The sequence below is a fragment of the Arvicola amphibius genome, chromosome 9, assembly GCF_903992535.2.
Source record: "Arvicola amphibius chromosome 9, mArvAmp1.2, whole genome shotgun sequence".
NCBI classification, from domain to species: domain Eukaryota; kingdom Metazoa; phylum Chordata; class Mammalia; order Rodentia; family Cricetidae; genus Arvicola; species Arvicola amphibius.
Window position 1 is genome coordinate 66,459,124 of NC_052055.2, and position 20,258 is coordinate 66,479,381.

General features: G+C 36.8%; 1 protein-coding gene across 4 annotated transcripts in view; it reads left to right on the forward strand.

The window, feature by feature from the left end:
• The window catches only part of Tbc1d5 (TBC1 domain family member 5), a 466,882-nt gene that overhangs the window by 236,221 nt on the left and 210,403 nt on the right, over positions 1-20,258 (forward strand). For all 4 annotated transcript variants that reach the window (XM_038341979.1, XM_038341980.1, XM_038341981.1 and 1 more), the window contains 4 exons: positions 13,420-13,528; positions 14,722-14,811; positions 14,910-14,984; positions 17,104-17,171. In XM_038341979.1, the coding sequence (XP_038197907.1) occupies positions 13,420-13,528; positions 14,722-14,811; positions 14,910-14,984; positions 17,104-17,171 (342 nt within the window). The remainder of the gene's footprint in view (positions 1-13,419; positions 13,529-14,721; positions 14,812-14,909; positions 14,985-17,103; positions 17,172-20,258) is intronic.

The following is a 20,258-nucleotide window of genomic DNA, read 5'->3' on the forward strand; positions in this document are numbered from 1 at the left end:
GCCTGCTCTTCCAAAGGTCCTGAGTTCAATTCCCAGCAACCACATGGTGGCTGACAACCATCTGTAATGGGGTCTGGTGCCCTCTTCTGGCCTTCAGGCGTACACACAGACAGAATATTGTATACATAATAAATAAATATTTAGAAAAAAAAACACAGAATGGGCAAAAGCTATTGGACACTTCATATTTAAAAATCGATTTTCTAATAACATTCCAAGAATATTATTTTGCCTTTTTGGTTATTTTTAAGAATATATGTTAACTCAATGAGATCAATTTTTTGTTGGAGTATCAAATATAATAGAGAATAGCCTAAATTCTCCCTCTTTCTCCCTCATCACCCAATCCTCTTATATTCCTCTGAGCTTGCTGTTCCCATTATATAATGCATTCTCGTGATATAGTAAGTAGAAGAGGATGGTGATTCTGTTAGAATTCCTCGAGCACTACTTTGCTGCTTTAGAATTAGCAGGTATGGAGATCAATGTTAAGGTGATCCACAGACCAATTCTTAATTTCCTTTAGATTTTAATCATCTTTCTTTTGGTGAAGTTGATTTTTTTTCATGAAAAAAATTCATGTTTCTAATGTAAAGATGTATTTTAAGAATTGGATTTACATACAGTTACCCATTATTTATATGGGAGGGATTTTCTTTTAATCTTATGTTTAACATTCATCTGATAATTTTATTTTCATTTCATGAAAAAAGCACCACAAGCTTCAGAGTTAAAGGTTAATTTCTGACCATAAAATGTGTGACCTTTCATTCTTGGATCCAGCGTCAAAGCTATTGTCTTAATTTCCATCTTTGGGGCCACCTTTGAACCAAGGAAAAAATATTCACAATTGTATAATTAATATATCTTCTTGAAACAATGAGAATTTGATTGTTGTGGTGGTGATGGATGGCCTTTGTCTTGTTCTGTTCTGTCTTTTGAGACAGGATCTCCCTTTATGTTCTTTACCAGCATGGAAATCATTATGGAGACCATGCTGGCTCCAACTTATAGCAATTCTGCTTCCATTGCTTATCAAAATGTTTTCATTTTATGTTAGTTGAACTAATCTGTATTTGTGTCTGTCTATAATATATTCTCTCTCTGAACTAATTATTGATCATTTGTGGCTTTGAGAATATGTTCTACTTTTAAATTTTTAATTGTTTGTAACTCTTCTGACTGGTTTTGGATTTCAAGTTAACACAAGCTAGAATCATCAGAGGAAGAGGTCTCAATTGACCAAGTGCCTCAGTGAGATCCAGCTGTAAGGCATTTTCTCATGTAGTTAGTTATCAGTGGGGGAGGACCCAGCCCATAGTGCTTGGTACCATTCCTGGGCTGCCAATCCTGGGTTCTATAAGAAGGTAGGCTGAGCAAGCCAGGGGAAGCAAGCAGGTAATCAGCACCCCTTCACTGCCTCTTCATCAGCGCCTCCTTCTGGGATTCTGCCCCATTTGAGTTCATGTCCTGACTAGCTTCAGAGATGAATAACAATAATAAACCCTTTCCTCACCAACGTACTTTTTGGTCATGGTGTTTTGTTGCTGCAATAGAAACACTAAGACAGTAGCCTTATGTTAACAGCTCAACTGGTTTGAGTTTGTATGGAACAGTTTTTTCTTTTTTTTTTCTTTCAGAAATTCCTTTAAAGCTGTTTTATTATCAAGAGGCAGGCTTTAGGTTTGTTTATTTTTGTATAATCAGTTGTAAACCCCTTCTTATAAGCCTATGTAAATGTTTATCTTTGAAAAGACCAGCATTAATTTGAAACCATAGGGTAAGCTAGACAGAAGCCCCCTACACTGAGAGTCCCTTTCCTTGGATACATGACTGCTTTTTCTTTAGTTCACAACTAAAACACCTGCTCTTAGCCCTCCAGGTCACTGTTAGTGTGTGTGCATGCTTTAATGTTTAGCTGTATGCTGTTAAAAAATCAATTACGTATTTGATCAATAATTTGAAGTATCATACTTGGGGTGTAATTTGAGAAAATAATACATAAAATTAGAGTTCAAGATAGAGTTATAAATAATTTTTTATCTGTTGGACAGCAGAGTTCTATATTAGAACTATATTAGAACTAGAGACAGACTTCTTGTGACTTGGGTTTTTGGCTCTGCTCCCCCGACACTCACCACACTCTAATTCTGTCTTTTCCATCTGGATAGGCTGAAATGGATCATTATTTCCATGCAAGAGTTTTAAGGGAGGATAAGGGTTGGGAAAGTAATCAACACAGTGATCTGACCTGCTCCTGCGCCACCTGGCTGCTGATGGGGCTTAAAGAAGAACTCCATCTTTTCTGCTTTGCATACATCCATAGATGACATTTCTAACCATAAACCCTATCATGAATTCACCAAAACATTTTATATATATATATATATATATATATATATATATATATATATATATAGACAAAACCTTAGTCTTCTCTCTTAGCTTCTTTATATAACCGAATTTCTAGCTTCAGTACTCTTGAACTGTAGTCATTATTAAGTAAAACCATCAGGATATCGATACAGTTAATCTGATAACAGAGGCAGCTACTAAGTGACTAGTGGATGTGCAGCATATTGGATGAAGATGCACAGGACAGAGCAATAATTGATATTTGAGTTAGATGGAACAAAATAGTGTAAGATCGTACCACTAATTGCTGTGTGGCATAACATTTACGAATTGTTTAATTTGGAAGTCTTCCATTTAACACTTTCAGAATACCAGTAGACTGGGGTGCTTGAAGCTATGCACAATGAAACTTCAAGTAAGGGGATAAAGGATTATAAATGTATGCCCTGAAGGAAACTGATATCTTTTTCCTGAAGATATAGTTCTGTGAAGGGTTGGCTTGGTGGTTAAGAGCACTTAACTGCTCTTGCAGAGTGCCTGGGTCAGGTCCTAGTAGCTCACAATCACCTGTCTTCTGTCTTCCAGGCACCAGAAACCATGTGATTTCTGTATATGCATGCACACAAACACTCATACATTTAAAAAATAAATAAATCTTTCAAAAATAGACACAAGGGAAATCCACTAGAACTAGAGTGGAGAAGAGAAGGTGAACAAGAACAACACATAACAATACATATGTGTGAAGTCACAGTTAAACCATTTATCTTTATGCTAACAAAATTAATTTTAAAATAGAGTGGAGAACTATGGAAACAAAACTGTTATTTAACTCAGAGACAAAGAAGTTTGTGTTTTCAAAGTAATATGACATCCAGACAAAATTACACTTGGATCTTGGGAATATTTTGGTAATCTCAACATTTTCCTATTGAGGGAGGGAAGAAAGGGAAGGAGGGAGGGAAAGGGGAGAAAGAAAGAAAGAAAGAAAGAAAGAAAGAAAGAAAGAAAGAAAGAAAGGAAGGAAGGAAGGAAGGAAGGAAGGAAGAAATCACTGCTATGATACATCTAACTTTACCATGCCAGAGACCTTGAATATCACTGTGTTTATGTATGTCTTTGAAAAGTGGAATTTTTAGCTGTGCATAGTGTCAAATGTCTTTAATTCTAGCAGCCAGAAGGCAGAGACAAGCTGGTCTTCATAGTGAGCTCCAGGACAGTTGGAGTTAACATATAGTGAGACCTTTTCTAGAACAAAACTATAACTTTCATATGTACGTTTCTATTCTGAAAATGCACAATATGATATGTGCCAAAATTTGAACATTTGAACCTTGTTTGTGTATTAACAGTGTCCCGAAAGATTTGAATTGGGATGCTTAGCGAGCAAAATCCATACTGTTATTCCAAAGTCCCAAAGCTTGCAATCTGGAATATTTCTAGTGCAGTGTGAAGGACAGGGCACTTGATCTATAAGTAAGTGAGGTTCTCACTGTCCTTCATGGGGAGATGTTTTTCTGTTTTTGTTTTTCACAGGCAGTAGAAATCATTTTCCCAGGAACACTAATGCAAACTAATTTAAGTACATCATTGACCTCATATTAAGGTTCATTTCATCACATAAACCATTTATCTTCATTTTAAACTATATTTTCCTGGTTCTTTTAAAATTCGTTGTTGAATTTGGTTTTATTTGGCCTTATGACCCAGATATTAGACATCGTTCATTTCAATATGGGCCATTTTGGTGTCTATAAACGTATAGTCCTCTGTGGAGATTTTCTCTCCTGACTTTAACATATATGTGTGAGGGAGCTAGGGAAGGTGACAATGGAAGAACACCCTTGGGACTGGTGAGTGATGTAGAATAGGCAGAAGGGAGGACAGGTCATGCCTATGTCTCATAGTTCTTAGCAGCAGCTTCATTCATCAGATGGTTAGATACCATGTTGTAGCGTACTTGCATATCTATGTAACCACATGTATTATATAGTATTTGATGGTGGTGTTCTTTCTTCAGTTTTATATGAGTCTGTATCATGATGTGAATACCATTGGTGAATAAAGAAACTGCCTGTTGATAGGGCAGAACTTAGGTACAGGGAAAACTAAACTGAATGCTGGGAAGAAGGAGGCAGATTCAGGGAGAAGCCATGTAGCCCTGCCAGACATGGACTCCAAAACTTTAGCCGGTAAACTACAGTCACTTGGCGATATACAGATTAATAGTAATGGCTTAAATTAATATGTAAGATTTAGCCAATAAGAAGCTAGAGCTAATGGACCAAGCAGTGATTTAAATAATATGGTTTCTGTATGATTATTTTGGGTCTAGACGGCCAGGACGAACAAGCAGCCCCCTCCTACAGATGTGGGATTCCCTCTGAATGCTGTGATTACCATTAATGAATAAAGAAACTGCCTTGGGCCTATAACAGGGCAAAACTTATCAAGACGGGAAACCTACACTGAATGCTGGGAGAAAGAAGGTGGAGGTAGAAAGAAGCCATGTAGCCCCGCCAGAACACAGAGGCCGGAACTTTACCCAATAAGCCACTGCCATATGGCGATACACAAATTGATGGTCATGGATTAAATTTATATATTATACTAGCCAATAAGAAGCTAGAGCTAATGGACCAAGCAGTGATTTAAATGATATAGTTTCTGTGTGATTATTTCTCCTCTGAGATGCCGGGTAGCCAGGAAACAAACAAGCGGCCTCCTTCAGCAGTATCATGTGTGGTTTTGTTCAAGGGTTCCTATCCCTTGAACCTTAATAGTTGCTGCTTTTAAACTTGAATGTCTGTATGAGTGATGTTCTTAAACACTCTGAGCTTAGTAGAGGAGCCATGAGCTACATGATGCTACTTAGATTAGTTACAATAAATTTGTAATTCTTCATTTGTACTAACCAGATATCAGCTGCTTGGTTGATATATGTAATTGTTGTCATAGTGGAAAGTGAAATACAAAGCATTCCTTTCACCTCAGTTTCTGTGGACAGTGCTCACCTGGAGGTTGTCAAGTCAATTGTAGTCTCATTGTAGTGTTTTGTTCTATATCATGTTGGTTTTTTTTCAGTATTTATTCATTTATTTATTTATTATAGATAAGGGGGTGTCTTTGTCAGTGTTCTATTGCTTTGAAAAGATACCATGACATGGCAATAGCAACTCTTATAAAAGAGAACATTTTATTGAGTGTTGCTTATAGTTTCAGAGGTTTAGTCCATTATGGTGGTAGGGAACATGGTAGCAGTGAGGCAGACATGTTACTGGAGAAGTAGCTGAGAATTCTACATTCAGATCTGCAGGCAGGTTGAAGAGAAGAAAGCCACTGGGCCTTACTTGATTCCTTGTAATATCAAAGCCCATCCCCAGTGACATAGTACTTCCAACAAGCCACATTTCCTAATCCTTTCAAATGGTGCCACTCCTTGGTAATTAAGCATTCAAATCTATGAGCCTATGTGGGCTACTCCTATATAAACTAATACATAGGGCCTATCTATATATTCTTGGTTGTCTTAGAACCTGCTATGTGGACCATGTTGACCTCAAACTCACAGAGATCCACATGCCTCTACCTCTTGAGTGCTGGGATTAGAGGCATGTGCCATCACTCCCTGTTTCTTAAAGGCATCTTGAGTGAAAACACTTAAAGGATACATGTATTGCTATAGTGTGTCACCCTAGAAACCATTCTACTCTTGAAAAACATACATGTCCTAAGAGATAGATTTGGTTTTCAAATAGGACATCAGATTTTGGCAAATAAACATCTATTGCAATATTCATGGAAGATAATTTTTTTCTGATACTATGAGTGTGCCTTTACAGAATATCTGTTATTATGTAGTATATGACATGCCACTCTATCTTGCCTGCCTGTTCTCAGTCTCTGTCTTGCCCTCCTCTCTCACTTTTAAATACTTTTGTACTGTAGTAAGGAGAGGCGGGCTACATTCCTGCCCGGCTCCCGCATGTCTAGCTTATACCCCGAAATAACAACACACAAATTGTATTCATTTAAGCAGTACCTGGCCCATTATATCTAGCCTCTTCTGGCTAACTCTCACATCTTGATTAACCCATTTCTATTAATGTGTGTAGCACCACGACCGGGAAGATTCTAACCTACATCCATCTTGGGCCAGAGCTTCATGGCGTCTGCCTTCTTCCTCCCAGCCTTCTGTCTTCCCAGCCTACCTATGTTCTGACCAATAGCCCAAGCAGTTTTCTTTATTAATTAACCAATGAAAACAACAGATAGATAGAAGACACACCTACATCATTGTACTGCTCAGACTGCCCTTGGCTTCCTTACAACCTGAGTATGCCTTTAGGCATACCCCATGTTTGACGGCCTTTATCATATTCTCTAAGTCATATATCAAGCCCATACCACAAATATTAAATAAGTGAGGTTGAATGGAAAGGCGGTTCAGGAGATATATAGTAGAAGTCACAGGAGGAATTTGAGAAATAGCAGTACACCATGAAATACAAAGTTACTCCCATTGGCATCCTGGAGATTGTCTAACAAAAGAGCCTTTTCTGACCATACTTCTAAATGCTAATCCTTTGATTAGTAATATAATGACTTTTATTATATTCATTATTATATTACCTTCAATTAAGACTTTGTATATATATAAAATTTGAAACCTAATGAAGTTTTTCTTGATTCCTCTCCTAAAAGTATGATTAAATGAGCTCGCCAGTTTCAATGTAATCTTTCATTTAAGGTCACATAAAGAATATGATACATATTTTATTTTTTAAAGTGTTACAGCTATGAGTCTTCAACTGTACTGTAATTGACTTCTTTATATTCTAATGAATGTAAGATTGGGCTCAAGGTTTCTAGCCTTCATTTATTCCTAATCTGAATCAGAACTTTTCAGTAGATTTTAGCAAGTCTCCATGTGATAAACTAATCTTCACCTTTATCTCATTGACACCTCATTGAATAGACCATATTTTACCTAGATGTATGAAGAAATTATTTTAAGCTTGTGGGTAATTGTACATTCCATTTTTGTATGTATGTACATATGTATGAGTGATATGCCCATAATGTTTTATTATAGCAAGGAGAAAGACTTAAAATAAGAGTAACTTTTTAGAAATTCCTTAGATAGGAAGCAAAAAGTCAGTAGAGTTACTAATTGCCTTTTAGAGACTCGGAGTTCCCTCATTACCTTTGATTTAAGCTAAAAATGAGGTAATTACACATACCATCAGTGTTTGTCTGCTTGATCTTGGCACCTGCAGGCCTAGTGTTGCAGCTTACCGTATCTCGTGCCACGCTCACGCTCTATAGTCTTATGCTGACATACTTAATTTATACCCTCCATATTTCTGTTGATTCCGAGTTGGATGGTTCTTGTTCTGTTTGACTAGTATTTTCAAAATCATTCCTTTAAATGATATTGCATGGAATATTGAAATTATGATACACTCCTTTTGCTGGTAGAAATCCTTAATATGTTTTCTATAAGTTGGAAACAGATTTAAAGTAGTCTATTTCCCTTTGTGTTTGCTTTAAAAAATATGGTCATGGATGATATGACGAATTTTTAAATCTTATATTATACATTAGGAAAACAAAATTGTGCAAGCATTTTTATGCCAAGTCTCCCTTCCCTGGTGCATCTTTGGGTTTCCATATTCAGTGCTGCTTATAGATTATCTCCACCCTTACCTTCGACTCCATTACTTGCTGTTGACAATGACAAGGTGATGAGAGCTGTCGACCTTTTCTCCTCTGCTGCTTGACCAGCCTCTGAGAGTTCCTGTGCTATCACACTTTGACTGCACATCCCAGAAGCCTGAGAATCCGCCTTCATTTTTTTCCCACTTTGTGTTGCTTGCGTTTTTCACAGTGATAACCCTTCTCTTCTTACCTACTGAGCAGTTCCGGGGTCATTAAAGACCAAAACAACTCTGCATAGAACTCCAAATAGTAAAGATTTCCAATACCATACTCTGTATTTTGTAGACTCCCCTTACTATAGTTGTTTGAATTTTGTTCACCCACCTCTTTTTTATTTTATTGAATGCTATTTGAGTTTTTTAATATCACTGCTATAGGGACACTGTTCACTTCCAGATGATATCCAAAATTTGGGTAGAAATTACCATATGTAATACACTCTGTCTATAGAATATGGATGTATCCTGTAGTTTACCATAATCTAGATCACTTATTAAAATTTTCCTCTCTAAATTTGGCACATAATTATGCATCACTACAGTGACAAATTAACAAACAATAGATTTAGAAGACACCAATTAGAAACTACAAAAGTGTGCAAAAGAACTGTAAAAGTTCAAATAAGAAGTTATTTGCAATTAATACCTGCTTGAGAGGGGAAAAATGGAGTGATACTGGGTATATTAATTATGCTTCTACACAATCTGATGCAGAACTGACTTTTCTCCTCTTTTTTGTATTCTCTCTCTCTCTCTTCTCTCTCTCTCTCTCTCTCTCTCTCTCTCTGTCTCTCTGTTTTACTTTGAACTTCGACTTTTTTAAGAGAGAGAAAGAGAATGAAATGGGGAGCAGAGAGGGTGTGTAAGGGAGGAGTTGAGGAAGGGGAAAATATGACCTAAATATGTATGAAAAATTTTAAAAGGTTTTATAATATAAATATTGGAAAATGCATTAAAATATATAATTGAAAATAGATGATAACTTTATAATCAATAGCTCTGTTCATTCATTGAGTATTCATAATAATTTCCTAGATTTAGGTGTTGTGACACATACCTTCAATTCCAGTACTCAAGAGGCAAAGGTAGGTGGATCTCTGAGTTTAAGGCCAGCCTGATCTACATGGGGAGTTTCAGGCTAGTCAGGACTACACAGTAAGATGCTCTGTCAAAACAAAGCAAGCTGATTTCCATGTTAGAAACAAAAATCAAAACAAACCGTTGCAGAAGGTTAACTATAGAACTAAGTCTTATTAAAGGGAAGTCATCAGTTACTGTTGCAAAATTTTGCTGTTTTGCTGCTTTGGATTTGGAGTTTTTTAAGGAACAGTCACTACATCCTTGGCAAGTTTTATTCACTCACAGTGGTCTCCTTGAGGAGCACCTGTGTAATTCCAAGTACTTATCAGCACTATCAAATTAAAAAGACAACCACTGCTAATCAGTGTTTTAGTGCTGATTGTTTTCAGGGATCTAATGCTGCCACTTGGTGGCACTAATTAGTGCTTTTTTCAAAGGGGTAGCTAAAGATCAAGGTCTCTACCCCCGAAGTTCAAGGAGCATCATAGAAAAGAGTACCTAAAGACTGTAAGAGCCAGAGTACCAGGATACCTGTTGAAAGATCATGTCTGAGCTTCAGCCATGAACTTAAATGATACGATTGCCTGAATAACATGTAAACAATGATACCACTAGTTGGTCTGCCAGGCTGAATGGAGTCTGTCACCCAAAACCCTACTGGTAGGTGAATAGCTACAGGCAATTAATGACTGCTGAGGAGGGAAAATGTCTTCCCTAAAGAGGAGCCCACCTAAATATATCCAGTACCACATGATCAGCCTTAAATAAATCATACTAGCATACTAGCAATACTAACCAAACAGACTTAGTATTAGTATTAATCTCTGTATTAGTTTATATGTATATAAAACAGTAATACTAATGAAAAGAAACCCATGACTTTGAGAGGGAGTTGAGGATATGTGGGAGGGATTGGAGGGAAGAAGGGGAGTAGGGAAATCTGTAAATACATTACTCATATATGAAGTCTTTAAAAAGTAAAAAAGTAAAGAATTCTTAAATGTTTAAATGTACCAGATCATTCTTCACTGTGGTCATTCCACATCTTCTTGCTTGGACTGTTGACAACTTACCTTCTGCCTTTAAATGGAATAATAACTCACATCTGAGGAGAAAGCATAAGATCCCATTTCTGTCCTGCTTGATTGACAGATCATTTTCTTTGTGCTGTCTGAATCATTCTGTGTCTTTAGTTCACTTATTCTTAAAGGTACTTTTCCTAATTTACATTGATTTGCTTTTTCTCTTGTGAGTAGTTTTTCTAAATATTTGTTTCCTCATTTGAAAAGAGTAGTTAAAGACACATAATTAAAGAAACTGGCTTCTATAGGGGTGAAACTTTATTGTGTAGGTGGTGGTGATACATGCCTTTAATCTCAGCACTCAGTAGACAAAAGCAGGTGAATCTCTGTGAGTTTGTGAGTTCTAGGATAGCCAGTGTGAGCTACATAGAGAAACCCTGTCAGGAAAAACAAAAACAAGCAAACCAAAAAGGGTTTTTGTCTTGCAATGAACTTGCAATATTGCAATGAACTTTTTATCGTTTGGTGGCATTTATTGACAGGTTTTTGCAGTTCAGATCTGCCCACTACTACCCTGTATATCTTATATATAATATAGGACAAAATTTGCTCACTAATTTTTATCTATTTATGCTAAATAATTAAGAATCTCTACCACCAAGTCCTTAGTATTTCATATTATTTTCCCCAAAGTTCTTGATCAGTTAGTTCTACCATTTATATTTATGCTCACTAAAAATTTTATTTTGGCTCATCTCCTCCTGCCCTTTGTAGTCTCTTTAACTTCAGATAGATCAATTCTTGTAGCTGTGATTTTAATTATTTTAAGTCTTTAGTTTTAATTATAATAAAACCATTTCTTCAACCCAAGAGCTTTGTTTATCTTACCATCAGTGGTTTAAAGATTTGTCTGTTCACTCCCCTAACTTCAGAACCCATTGTGTCTCTGTGAATGCTAAGCAGTTAGTAGACCCTGTGTGAGTATTGCTTTTTATCACTTTATTGGTCAAATACTATTCCATAGAAGAGACAGTATATTACCTTGTGGCCTTTGTGTGCCTCTGTCATTAGCGATTTCATCAATTTGCAGTGTTACACCTTAATTAAACTATATCTATGAGTAAGTTTAAATGATTGCAGATTTTAGAGATACTCAAATTTCTTTGCCCCAGGCTCCTTTCCTTTGTGCCAGTCAAGGCACAGGGTCAATTCAAGGCACTCATCACACCTAATAACTGTGCTTATTACATAAGGGGCACAGAAGCCTACTACTACCTTAGAAGCCTACTTTACTTGATGGGATGGCAGTCTAGCCAGAGACTGGAAGTCACTAGTTCATACTTCTTTTTCCTATCCAGAATTATTGATGGATTTTAGGCCATGAGAATACTTGTTTTTGTTTGTTTTACAAATTAATTTGGGATTCAGAATACATTTGAACTCTGTTCATTTTGTTCACAAACTGAGACAGATCTCTGTAATGTGCTTCTTTATCTTATCTTTGAATATTACTGAGAAATTCATAAAAACATAATATGAGTGTATGTGTAGAACTTACTGGAATTGAAAAGACTAATTATTTAACACACTGAGTCCATTTAGTGCTGCATATATGGGCCTAGATTTATCCACTGGGGCATGGGTAATCAACCCATGGCTTTGTACTAGTCAAGGTTCTCCAGAGTAACAGAATTTACAGATTCTCTCTTCCCTCTCTCTTTCTTCCTCCCTCCTTCACTCCCTCTCTCCCTCACTCCCTCCCCCCTCCCTCCCTCCTTCCCCCCTCTCTCTCTGTGTATATATGTGTATCCATATATATATCTTCCCACCTCAAAAGGTCTGTATTAAAGCTGTGTGGATTTTTGCTTATTTGAATAAAAAGTCCTTGACTGGTGTGCTCTCTGCTTTTGAGTTTCAACTAATTCCAGGTGTAGTCAAGTTGACCACCAAGAGTAGCCATCAAACTTCTCCCAAGCACTCATTAACTGCCAAAGCTCCTCAGGTATGCTTGGGTGCCTCAGGAGTTCCTCTGGACTCCTTGTTGGAATTTTAAACAAAGTTGATCTCTACAAAGCCTTGTGTAGGTCACCACAGCTTCTCTGAGTTCATGTGGCCAGCAGCCATTGTGGCACTTGTAAAAATAAGTTTGCCCTAAGTGGAGACTGAAATGCCTATGCCATGGAGATACCCAGTCCTTATAACATTTTTTAAGGTAGATATTATTATTTTGTCCTTTCTCAACATACATGGAATCCGGCCACTGATGGCCTTGTGTTTTTGCGGTTTCAGTAGCTTTCTTCTTTAGGGTATCTTCCTTCAGAGATTGCACCTGGGATTTTGATTTTGATACTGAATTTTGCATCTTAAGTAAATTTTATTGTAGTATTTGGAATGTAAGGGTAATTTCATGAAGCAAATCTCAGTAGCCTCAACTGTTGACAAATGACTCTTATCGTTTAATTTGGTGCAAGATGCTGGGAATGTCGTTCTAATTTCTTTAGTCAACCTCAGTTAATGGTTTGGGACAATTAATTTCCAATTGTTTCCCAGTAGAGCAGATTTACTTGTATATTAATGAGGCACAGGTGTGGGCCCCTGGTGCCTGTATGCCTATGAGGCATATTTCAATTGTTTATCTACTCAGCCGCAGGTACTACAAGGTATTCAAGCTTGCCTTTAACAGTTTTTATGTTGCCTTGAATTTCTCTGCACCTGTTAACATTTTCCCACTGATGGTGTAATGAGATGCTGTGGAGATTTAAGTAGGAAACATGAACTGTTGAAAAGGGGTTGTTCTGTTGTATTTAGCTGTCCAGCCTAGCGAGAAACAAATCAGAGTTGCTCAAAGAGTTCCTTCATGTGAGAAGTCATTGCAACCAACATGCCATTTCTTTGTTATGTAATTTTGTTAATATATAAATAAGTCATATATTTTTATAAAGAGTCATTTTTCTTATTTATTCACTGCACTATACTACCAGTGTTTTCGAGGAAATGGAATAGCCTCCATAGACATTACAAATTTCAGAAGCTAGGATAATTATAGCGATCTACATATTCATTAAATCTACAGAAGAACTGTGTCCAAGAAGACAGCCATTCGTTCAGACACAGAACACCACTAAATATATGCATTCTAGAAGTTAAATTTCTTAGGCTATTTAAAATTAGTTTCATTTAGCACTCCTCTTGTAGAAGGATTTTAACAGAAGGACACCACTGATCTGGTTTCTTTCCTACAGGAAAGAATGGGAAGAACTATTTGTAAACAACAATTACTTGGCAACAATAAGACAGAAGGGGATTAATGGGCAGCTGAGAAGCAGCAGGTTCCGCAGCATCTGCTGGAAGGTAAGAAGGAAATATTTATTTACAGTTGGTGGTGGAAGTGTATCTGCACATTAACTATGCCCTGGAAGATTACCACACAGAGATCACTGAAGTAACTCTTTTCTCTTCTTTTAATGGTGAACATTTCAGAGCAGTACTGTTAAATTACATGGAGGAGGCTTTTTTAGATTTTCTTGAAGTTGGGCATGAGAAATGAAGTGGGTAAACTTGAAGTCCCTATTATCTGAGCTGCTATCATTAGTCATCCTCCTTTTGTCTCACTAAAGAGCACCTGGAAAAGACTTGACATTCTTTTCTTAGAAATGTAAATGGAGGGCAAGCAGGAGAGCAGAAGGAAACTGGGTCATTCTCCTTCAGAGAGAAGGGGCATTGGTGACCAAAGTGGTAATATAATCTGTAGTCATCTTTTTAATTGCTTTGAAAACTTAGCCCTTTTTGTTCTCTAAAATGAATGAATTTGAGTGTAGACTTACTTTTTAAATGACCTCTATCAGTATTTTAGTACTGTCTGCATAAATTGAGCACATAAAGTCTGTGCAAATCAAAATAATAAGAAATACATGATGTATTATATGGCTCTAGATTTAATAATTTAGATTTAATAATGAAAATGCATTTTTCTTTCTTAAGAGGCAGACAAGAGACCTGCTGCTAGAAAATTGGTATTCAAATATTTGTGCCCCACCCTCACTCCCTCTTGTTTAACTTTAAGTATATTTCATTTACTAAAATTAGACTTAAGACTGGATTCATTTTATTAATGTATTAAATAAAATTTGTCATTTTAAGAATGTTATTTTGATAAGCTGACTGCTAGTTGTGCTAGCAGCCTCATGTGGTGCCCTCTGTGTCATGCAGACCTAGGGGTCGCTTACAGGGGTTACCTGCAGTAGCTTTCTACCAGTTCCGTTTGTGTTCCTCCCTTTTTAGAATAAGTCTTGAAAAAAGCTTAAATCTATTTTGTGGTTTAACTTTTTAATTATTTTTTAACCATTGATTATTTATTTTTGACTGTTCTACTATTTTTAATATATCCATGAGCATGTTATTGGGAATTGAAATGGTTATATTGGTTGGAACATGTCACGAATGGGGTGTTTCTTTATATTTTCAAGCAATTTTATTTAGCCTGGTTTTCATACATAGTAGGTTTTACTTTTTATAAAGTTATCTCTTTTTCTCTCCCCCAATAGCTCTTTCTTTGTGTTCTTCCTCAAGACAAAAGCCAATGGATAAGTAGAACTAAAGAACTGAGAGCATGGTATAGCAGCATTAAAGAGACAGTAAGTAAAGAGTAAATGTGACTGATGCAGTTATTTTCATATGCTTCATTTAAAGTTCACCAGCCTCTGATCTTTCTATATGTCTCTTTCTTTACTAGCATATCACTAATCCAAGGAAAGCTGTTGGCCAACAGGATCTGATGATCAACAATCCCCTTTCACAAGATGAAGGAGTAATGTTCCTTTTTATTATGTTTATTTTTTCAATTATGACATTATTTGTATGAATGTTTTGCCTACATATATGTCTGTGTAACATTTGTGTGTCTGGTGCCTTTGAAAGCCAAAGGAGCCAAGTAGATCTCCTGAGACTGGAGTTATGGGTGGTTTTGAGCCACCATCTGGTTGCTGACAACCAAACCAAGTCCTCTGCAAGAGCAACCAGGGCTCTAAACTACCGAGCCTTTCTCTATTCTTGTTCCAACCTTTTGATTGTGAAAATCATGCTTTAATGATTTATGTCATCTGCGTAGGTTAAGGGTATCTTATCTGAAAATTCCCATGCAAACAATGTATTTCATGCTGTATTTTCATTATTCTAAATGCTGAACTACCTAAATCCTGATGTGTGTGTGTGTGTGTGTGTGTGTGTGTGTGTGTGTGTGTCGCATGTATATATGCACACCTGTAGAGGCCAGAGGTGGACATGGTATCCTACTCTACCATTCTTTGCCTTGTTCCCTTGAGACCAGGTCTCACTAAAACTCCTGCTTGCTTTGGGCTAGACTAGCTAACTGGGATCCACCTGTCTCTGCTCCCCACTGCTGGAGTTAGAGCCACAGAAAGCCATGCTCAGCTTTGTATGTGGACGCTGAGAATTCAAGCTCAGGTTCTCATGCTTGCATCTTATCTGCTGAGGCATCTACTCAGCACCTGTGGGCTCAACTCTCAGAGGTTCTGCCACCTCCCAATAGTGCTAAGACACTAAGCTGTCAATACAGCGGCCTGTAGGAACTGTCAAGATCTACCCCATAGCAATTTCTCTGGACTTATCCACTGAACTATAAATTATTTCTTGCTTTTTAAATGTAGGAATGCTCTATTTTGAGAAGTAAATGCCAATTTTAGGTTGGCTGTTATCTTCCAAAATATGTTTCATTATTATTATAAATTTATATACTTGATTTTGACGTTAACCATATTGTCATTAATACAAACTGTGTTTCAGTGTAAAAACGGCTACCTGTTTTCTTGGACTCTGTTTTCCTTGGTGGAAAATTTGCCAGAATTTGGCTAATTTAATTAAAAACATCAATCCATTAGAACATAGGGAAATAAATGGATTGTCTATTTGTCCCTGACTAACTTTCAGTCTGAATAATTAACTGCTAATTATAGGTTTGTGTCCACAGTCTAAGAATTTTTCATGTTCAAAATTAAATTTTCAGGTACTTGTTTCCAGGCCTGATCACGTGGGTTCAATCCCTGAGACATGTAAGGGCTGGGGTGTTGGTGCGTGTCTGCATGCATGAGTGTGTGTTATAAGTGCAAGGGGTCTCATAAGAGCTAACTCTAAAGTAATGAGGAAGGAGGCATCAGTTTTTTAGTGGAGAAAAAGAAACTAAGGAACATCTTAGAAGTACACACTTGGCAGGACTATCCCTGGAAGAAAGCAACTACTTGTAGTGACTGCGGAGAAGCTAATATCCTGGTGTAGCAGTTACTACTTCACAGAGACTATAACTTTCTCACTTGTTGCTGCTCTGCACCTGTGTATGTAGCTGAGAAAAAAAAATCCTCATTTTATAGATATTAGTAATTTTCTGATGTAAACTTTGCTATATCATCATAAGCTATTATATAATTTTTAGATGGTTGGACTTGTTCCTTTGTTTTGTTGAGAGAGGGTCCTACTACTTGGCTTTGACTAGAATGGAGCTTGATAGGCTGTCCCTCAGACTCACAGAGCACGGCTGGCTCTGCCTCTAGAGTTGAAGGATTAAAGTTGTGTGCCACCTTAGGCCCATCAGTAAGAAATTTTTAGACTTTCCCCAAGTTTACTTTTTGAAAATGTAAATGCCTCTTAGGGAAGAAAACAGCAGTGGAAGTGCCCTTCATCCTACAGAGATGATAGAACCTTCAAAAATGTATACAGTAAGGAAAATTGAAAAAAAAGTAAGCTTTTGAATTAGAGCAAATTTTAATAGAAATTATTTCTGCCAGGTTTCCTATCTCAGAAATCTAAAGTGACAGCTTAGAGAATAATAAATTCAATCACTTAAATTATTAAATTGAAGTCATAAAAGTCACACAGTGTGAGATTGTTCTAATTAGGTTATTCTCATTTTCCAGAGCCTTTGGAACAAGTTCTTCCAGGATAAAGAATTGCGGTCCATGATTGAGCAGGATGTCAAGAGAACGTAGGTAGAGCTGTGTTTGTCCACTGATTTAGAATGGTGTTACTTCTCTCCAGTTCACCACAGTGTGAGATCCATAGAGAGCCCTAAATTGTCTTCATTGTTTTCTTACTTAATGCAAAGTTGTTTTTCTAAATAAATTTTGATTCCACAAATTTTTTTCTTAAAGATTTCAAAATATTCAAAATAAAGTGAATATCGACCAAAGAATGGTAACTTTATCAATTTCTGATAGTTCACATTATTCTAAAAGGATTGTATTATGTGGTTATTTATATTGATAATACTTGGACAGCTTATCTCTGTGTATATATGTGAATTGCCTTCTAGCAAAATTACTCTGTATCCTCCTCCTTCCTTTTTACTGTGGTTATCCTTCTTGCTTTCCTCTGGGTGCTATTAAGGTGTGTGAATAACCTGTTCTGGTAGTCTATCTGGCACTCATATGATAAACACTTCTTTTGGCACAGTAAATGTTCTATCACTGTTACAAACCAGCCTCATCTCTCTGCACTATCTCTTGGGAAGTACTCTCAATATCGTCTATCTCTCCTTGTCCTTTTCTGTGAATGGGGATAATAGTAATTACCTCCCAAAGTTTGTATGGATCAATCCCTTAAGGTTTATTGTTCTTTTGCCAGAATTTCTTGGGAGCAGAGTATGTTATATTTTGACTGTCTATTTAGAACTTGCCAGTTAGTAATCCTTACTCTAAACATTCCAAATCCTAAATGTTTCAGAATTCAAAACTTTTTGAATATTGATTCAAAACCCTCAAAATTTTGGGTTTTGGATTTTTAATTAGGGACACTCAACATGCATGCAAAATAGAGTAGTGTTTTAGCTAGTAAAGTTAATCATTGGAGCTGCAAACCTTCAAGAGAGTACATTAGAAATACTTAACCTTCTGCAACTTTTCCAGTGTCTTCCATTGTAATTCTGTCTCTGACAGTGTCAGGCCTCTAGCTTTCTAGCACTCAAATCATTCTTTTTTATCCCAGAACAACAGAGAATCAGATGACTTGAACTACCACCAAATTACCTACACTATTCAATATGTAGAATAAATGCTTAAAAACGACAATATTCAAAAGAATCAGGAGTTGAGATCAACTATACTGCAGTTAATGTGTGAAGTGAGAATCATTTTAATGATCTTACCTCTCCCAGTTAGTTCAGGAGTCACCCATTTTTTAAAATAAGTTCTTCTCAGAGGTTAGTTCCTGGTCTCCTTCGTGCCGATTTTCAGGAGCTAAAGCACCTTTGTATTGGCACATATGAGGCACATGGAAAACAAAGGGATTTCCTTATTGACCATACAACTTTGTTAATCTTTGTCTGAAAAACAGACCTCCTGGTAATAAAACAGAATTGCATGTTACTAGCCAAAATAGTAACGGTGTCTGATTTTAAAAGTATCAGTGCTCTTCTGTCTCAGAGGAGGGATTTGAATTCAACTTTCTGTAAATCGTAATGGAAGTGGATGGATCATGGCACCTGCCTAGAATCACACATTCAGAAACCATAGTGTTCCAGAGTGATCAAAAATATAAAATAAGAGAGGAGTATGAATTCCTATAAACACCCCAAGTAAGAAGAGCTTGTTCATCATTTTGCTTATAGCTCAAATATTTCTTCCTGGCTACGTAAGAAACTGTTAGATCTTGAAAACACACACACACACACACACACACACACACAAGCTGTTCTGTTTTTTATTTGTTTGTTTTCTGTTTTTCTTTTCCCCAAAGAATGTAAGATATGTACATCAATACATTTAGAGTTAATTTTTCTCCTGTTCTTTTTTTCTTTCCTTTTCTTCTAGAATATTTGAAGGTAAGTACAAGATTCAGGGTAGGTATGTGGGAGAGTCTAAAGTGTAGCTGTTTAGAGTAGTATACAGTTTAAAGTATAGCTGGAAGTCTGGGCGATTCCTCGCTAGCTTTCCTTGAAGTCTCTTTATATATGAGAGGAAGTTACCATACCTTCTCTATTCAAGATTTCACACTCCTTTAATCCCAGTACTACAGAGGCTGAGACAGGGCTATGTCTGGGAAATCCAGGCCAGCCTGGTTTATGTAGCAAGACCCTGTCTCAAAGAAAACAAAACAAAAACTGAAGAACAAGAAAAAAATTGCAGAATACACACTATTGAAGATAAATAGTTTTACCAAATTGCAAAATGATCAAAGTCTAATAGCTTGAATATTATTACCACATTGCATCTGTTGGTGGTGATGGTTGGTTGGTTTTGAAACAGGGTCACATTTAGCCCTAGTTGTCCTTACATTCACTAAATAGCCAACAATGGCCTTGAACTCATGATCTTCTTGCCTTTACCTCCCAAATGCTAGGATTAAAAGCATGAATCACCACCCCTATCTTCTAGTGATCTAAATCCATCATTATCAGTTGAATCTATAAAACTACTGGTAATACAATGGAACGGGGAAAAGTACAGTTCAGATAATTTATACTTTCTTAAGTTGTTATTTAAGAATTTTGGATTTTTAAAACATACTGGGTTGTAGGACACTGGAGAATAAAAGAAGTCTGATCACAGGATTTATTTTTAGTGTGGAGAGTTATTAAGGACGGTAACAGGTCTGGAGGAGCAAAGTGGAATAGTGGGTAGGTACAGAGAAAGTAGCTCAAGTTGTATTTGCTATAAGAACTGTGATTAGAGCACTCGGGAGGCAGAGGCAGGCGGATCTCTGTGAGTTCGAGGCCAGCCTGGTCTACAAGAGCTAGTTCCAGGACAGGCTCTAGAAACTATGGGGAAACCCTGTCTCGAAAAACCAAAAAAAAAAAAAAAAAAAAAAAAAAAAAAAAAAGAACTGTGATTAGAGAAGGCATCTCTGTGAAGAAGAACTTTGTACTGAGATGTGAAAAGAGAATCTTCATAGACCACCCTTTTAGATCTAGTGGAGGAGTATTTCAGGCAGTGGGAGCATCCAATTCAAAACTTCCCCTGAAAATGAGTGTTGAGAGAAACAAAATGAAGTTAGGTATTATTAGCACTAAGTAATTTAAAGAAGGGAATCTAAAAAGATGTGAGCTCCTACACAAACATTGCATGGATTGGTTTCC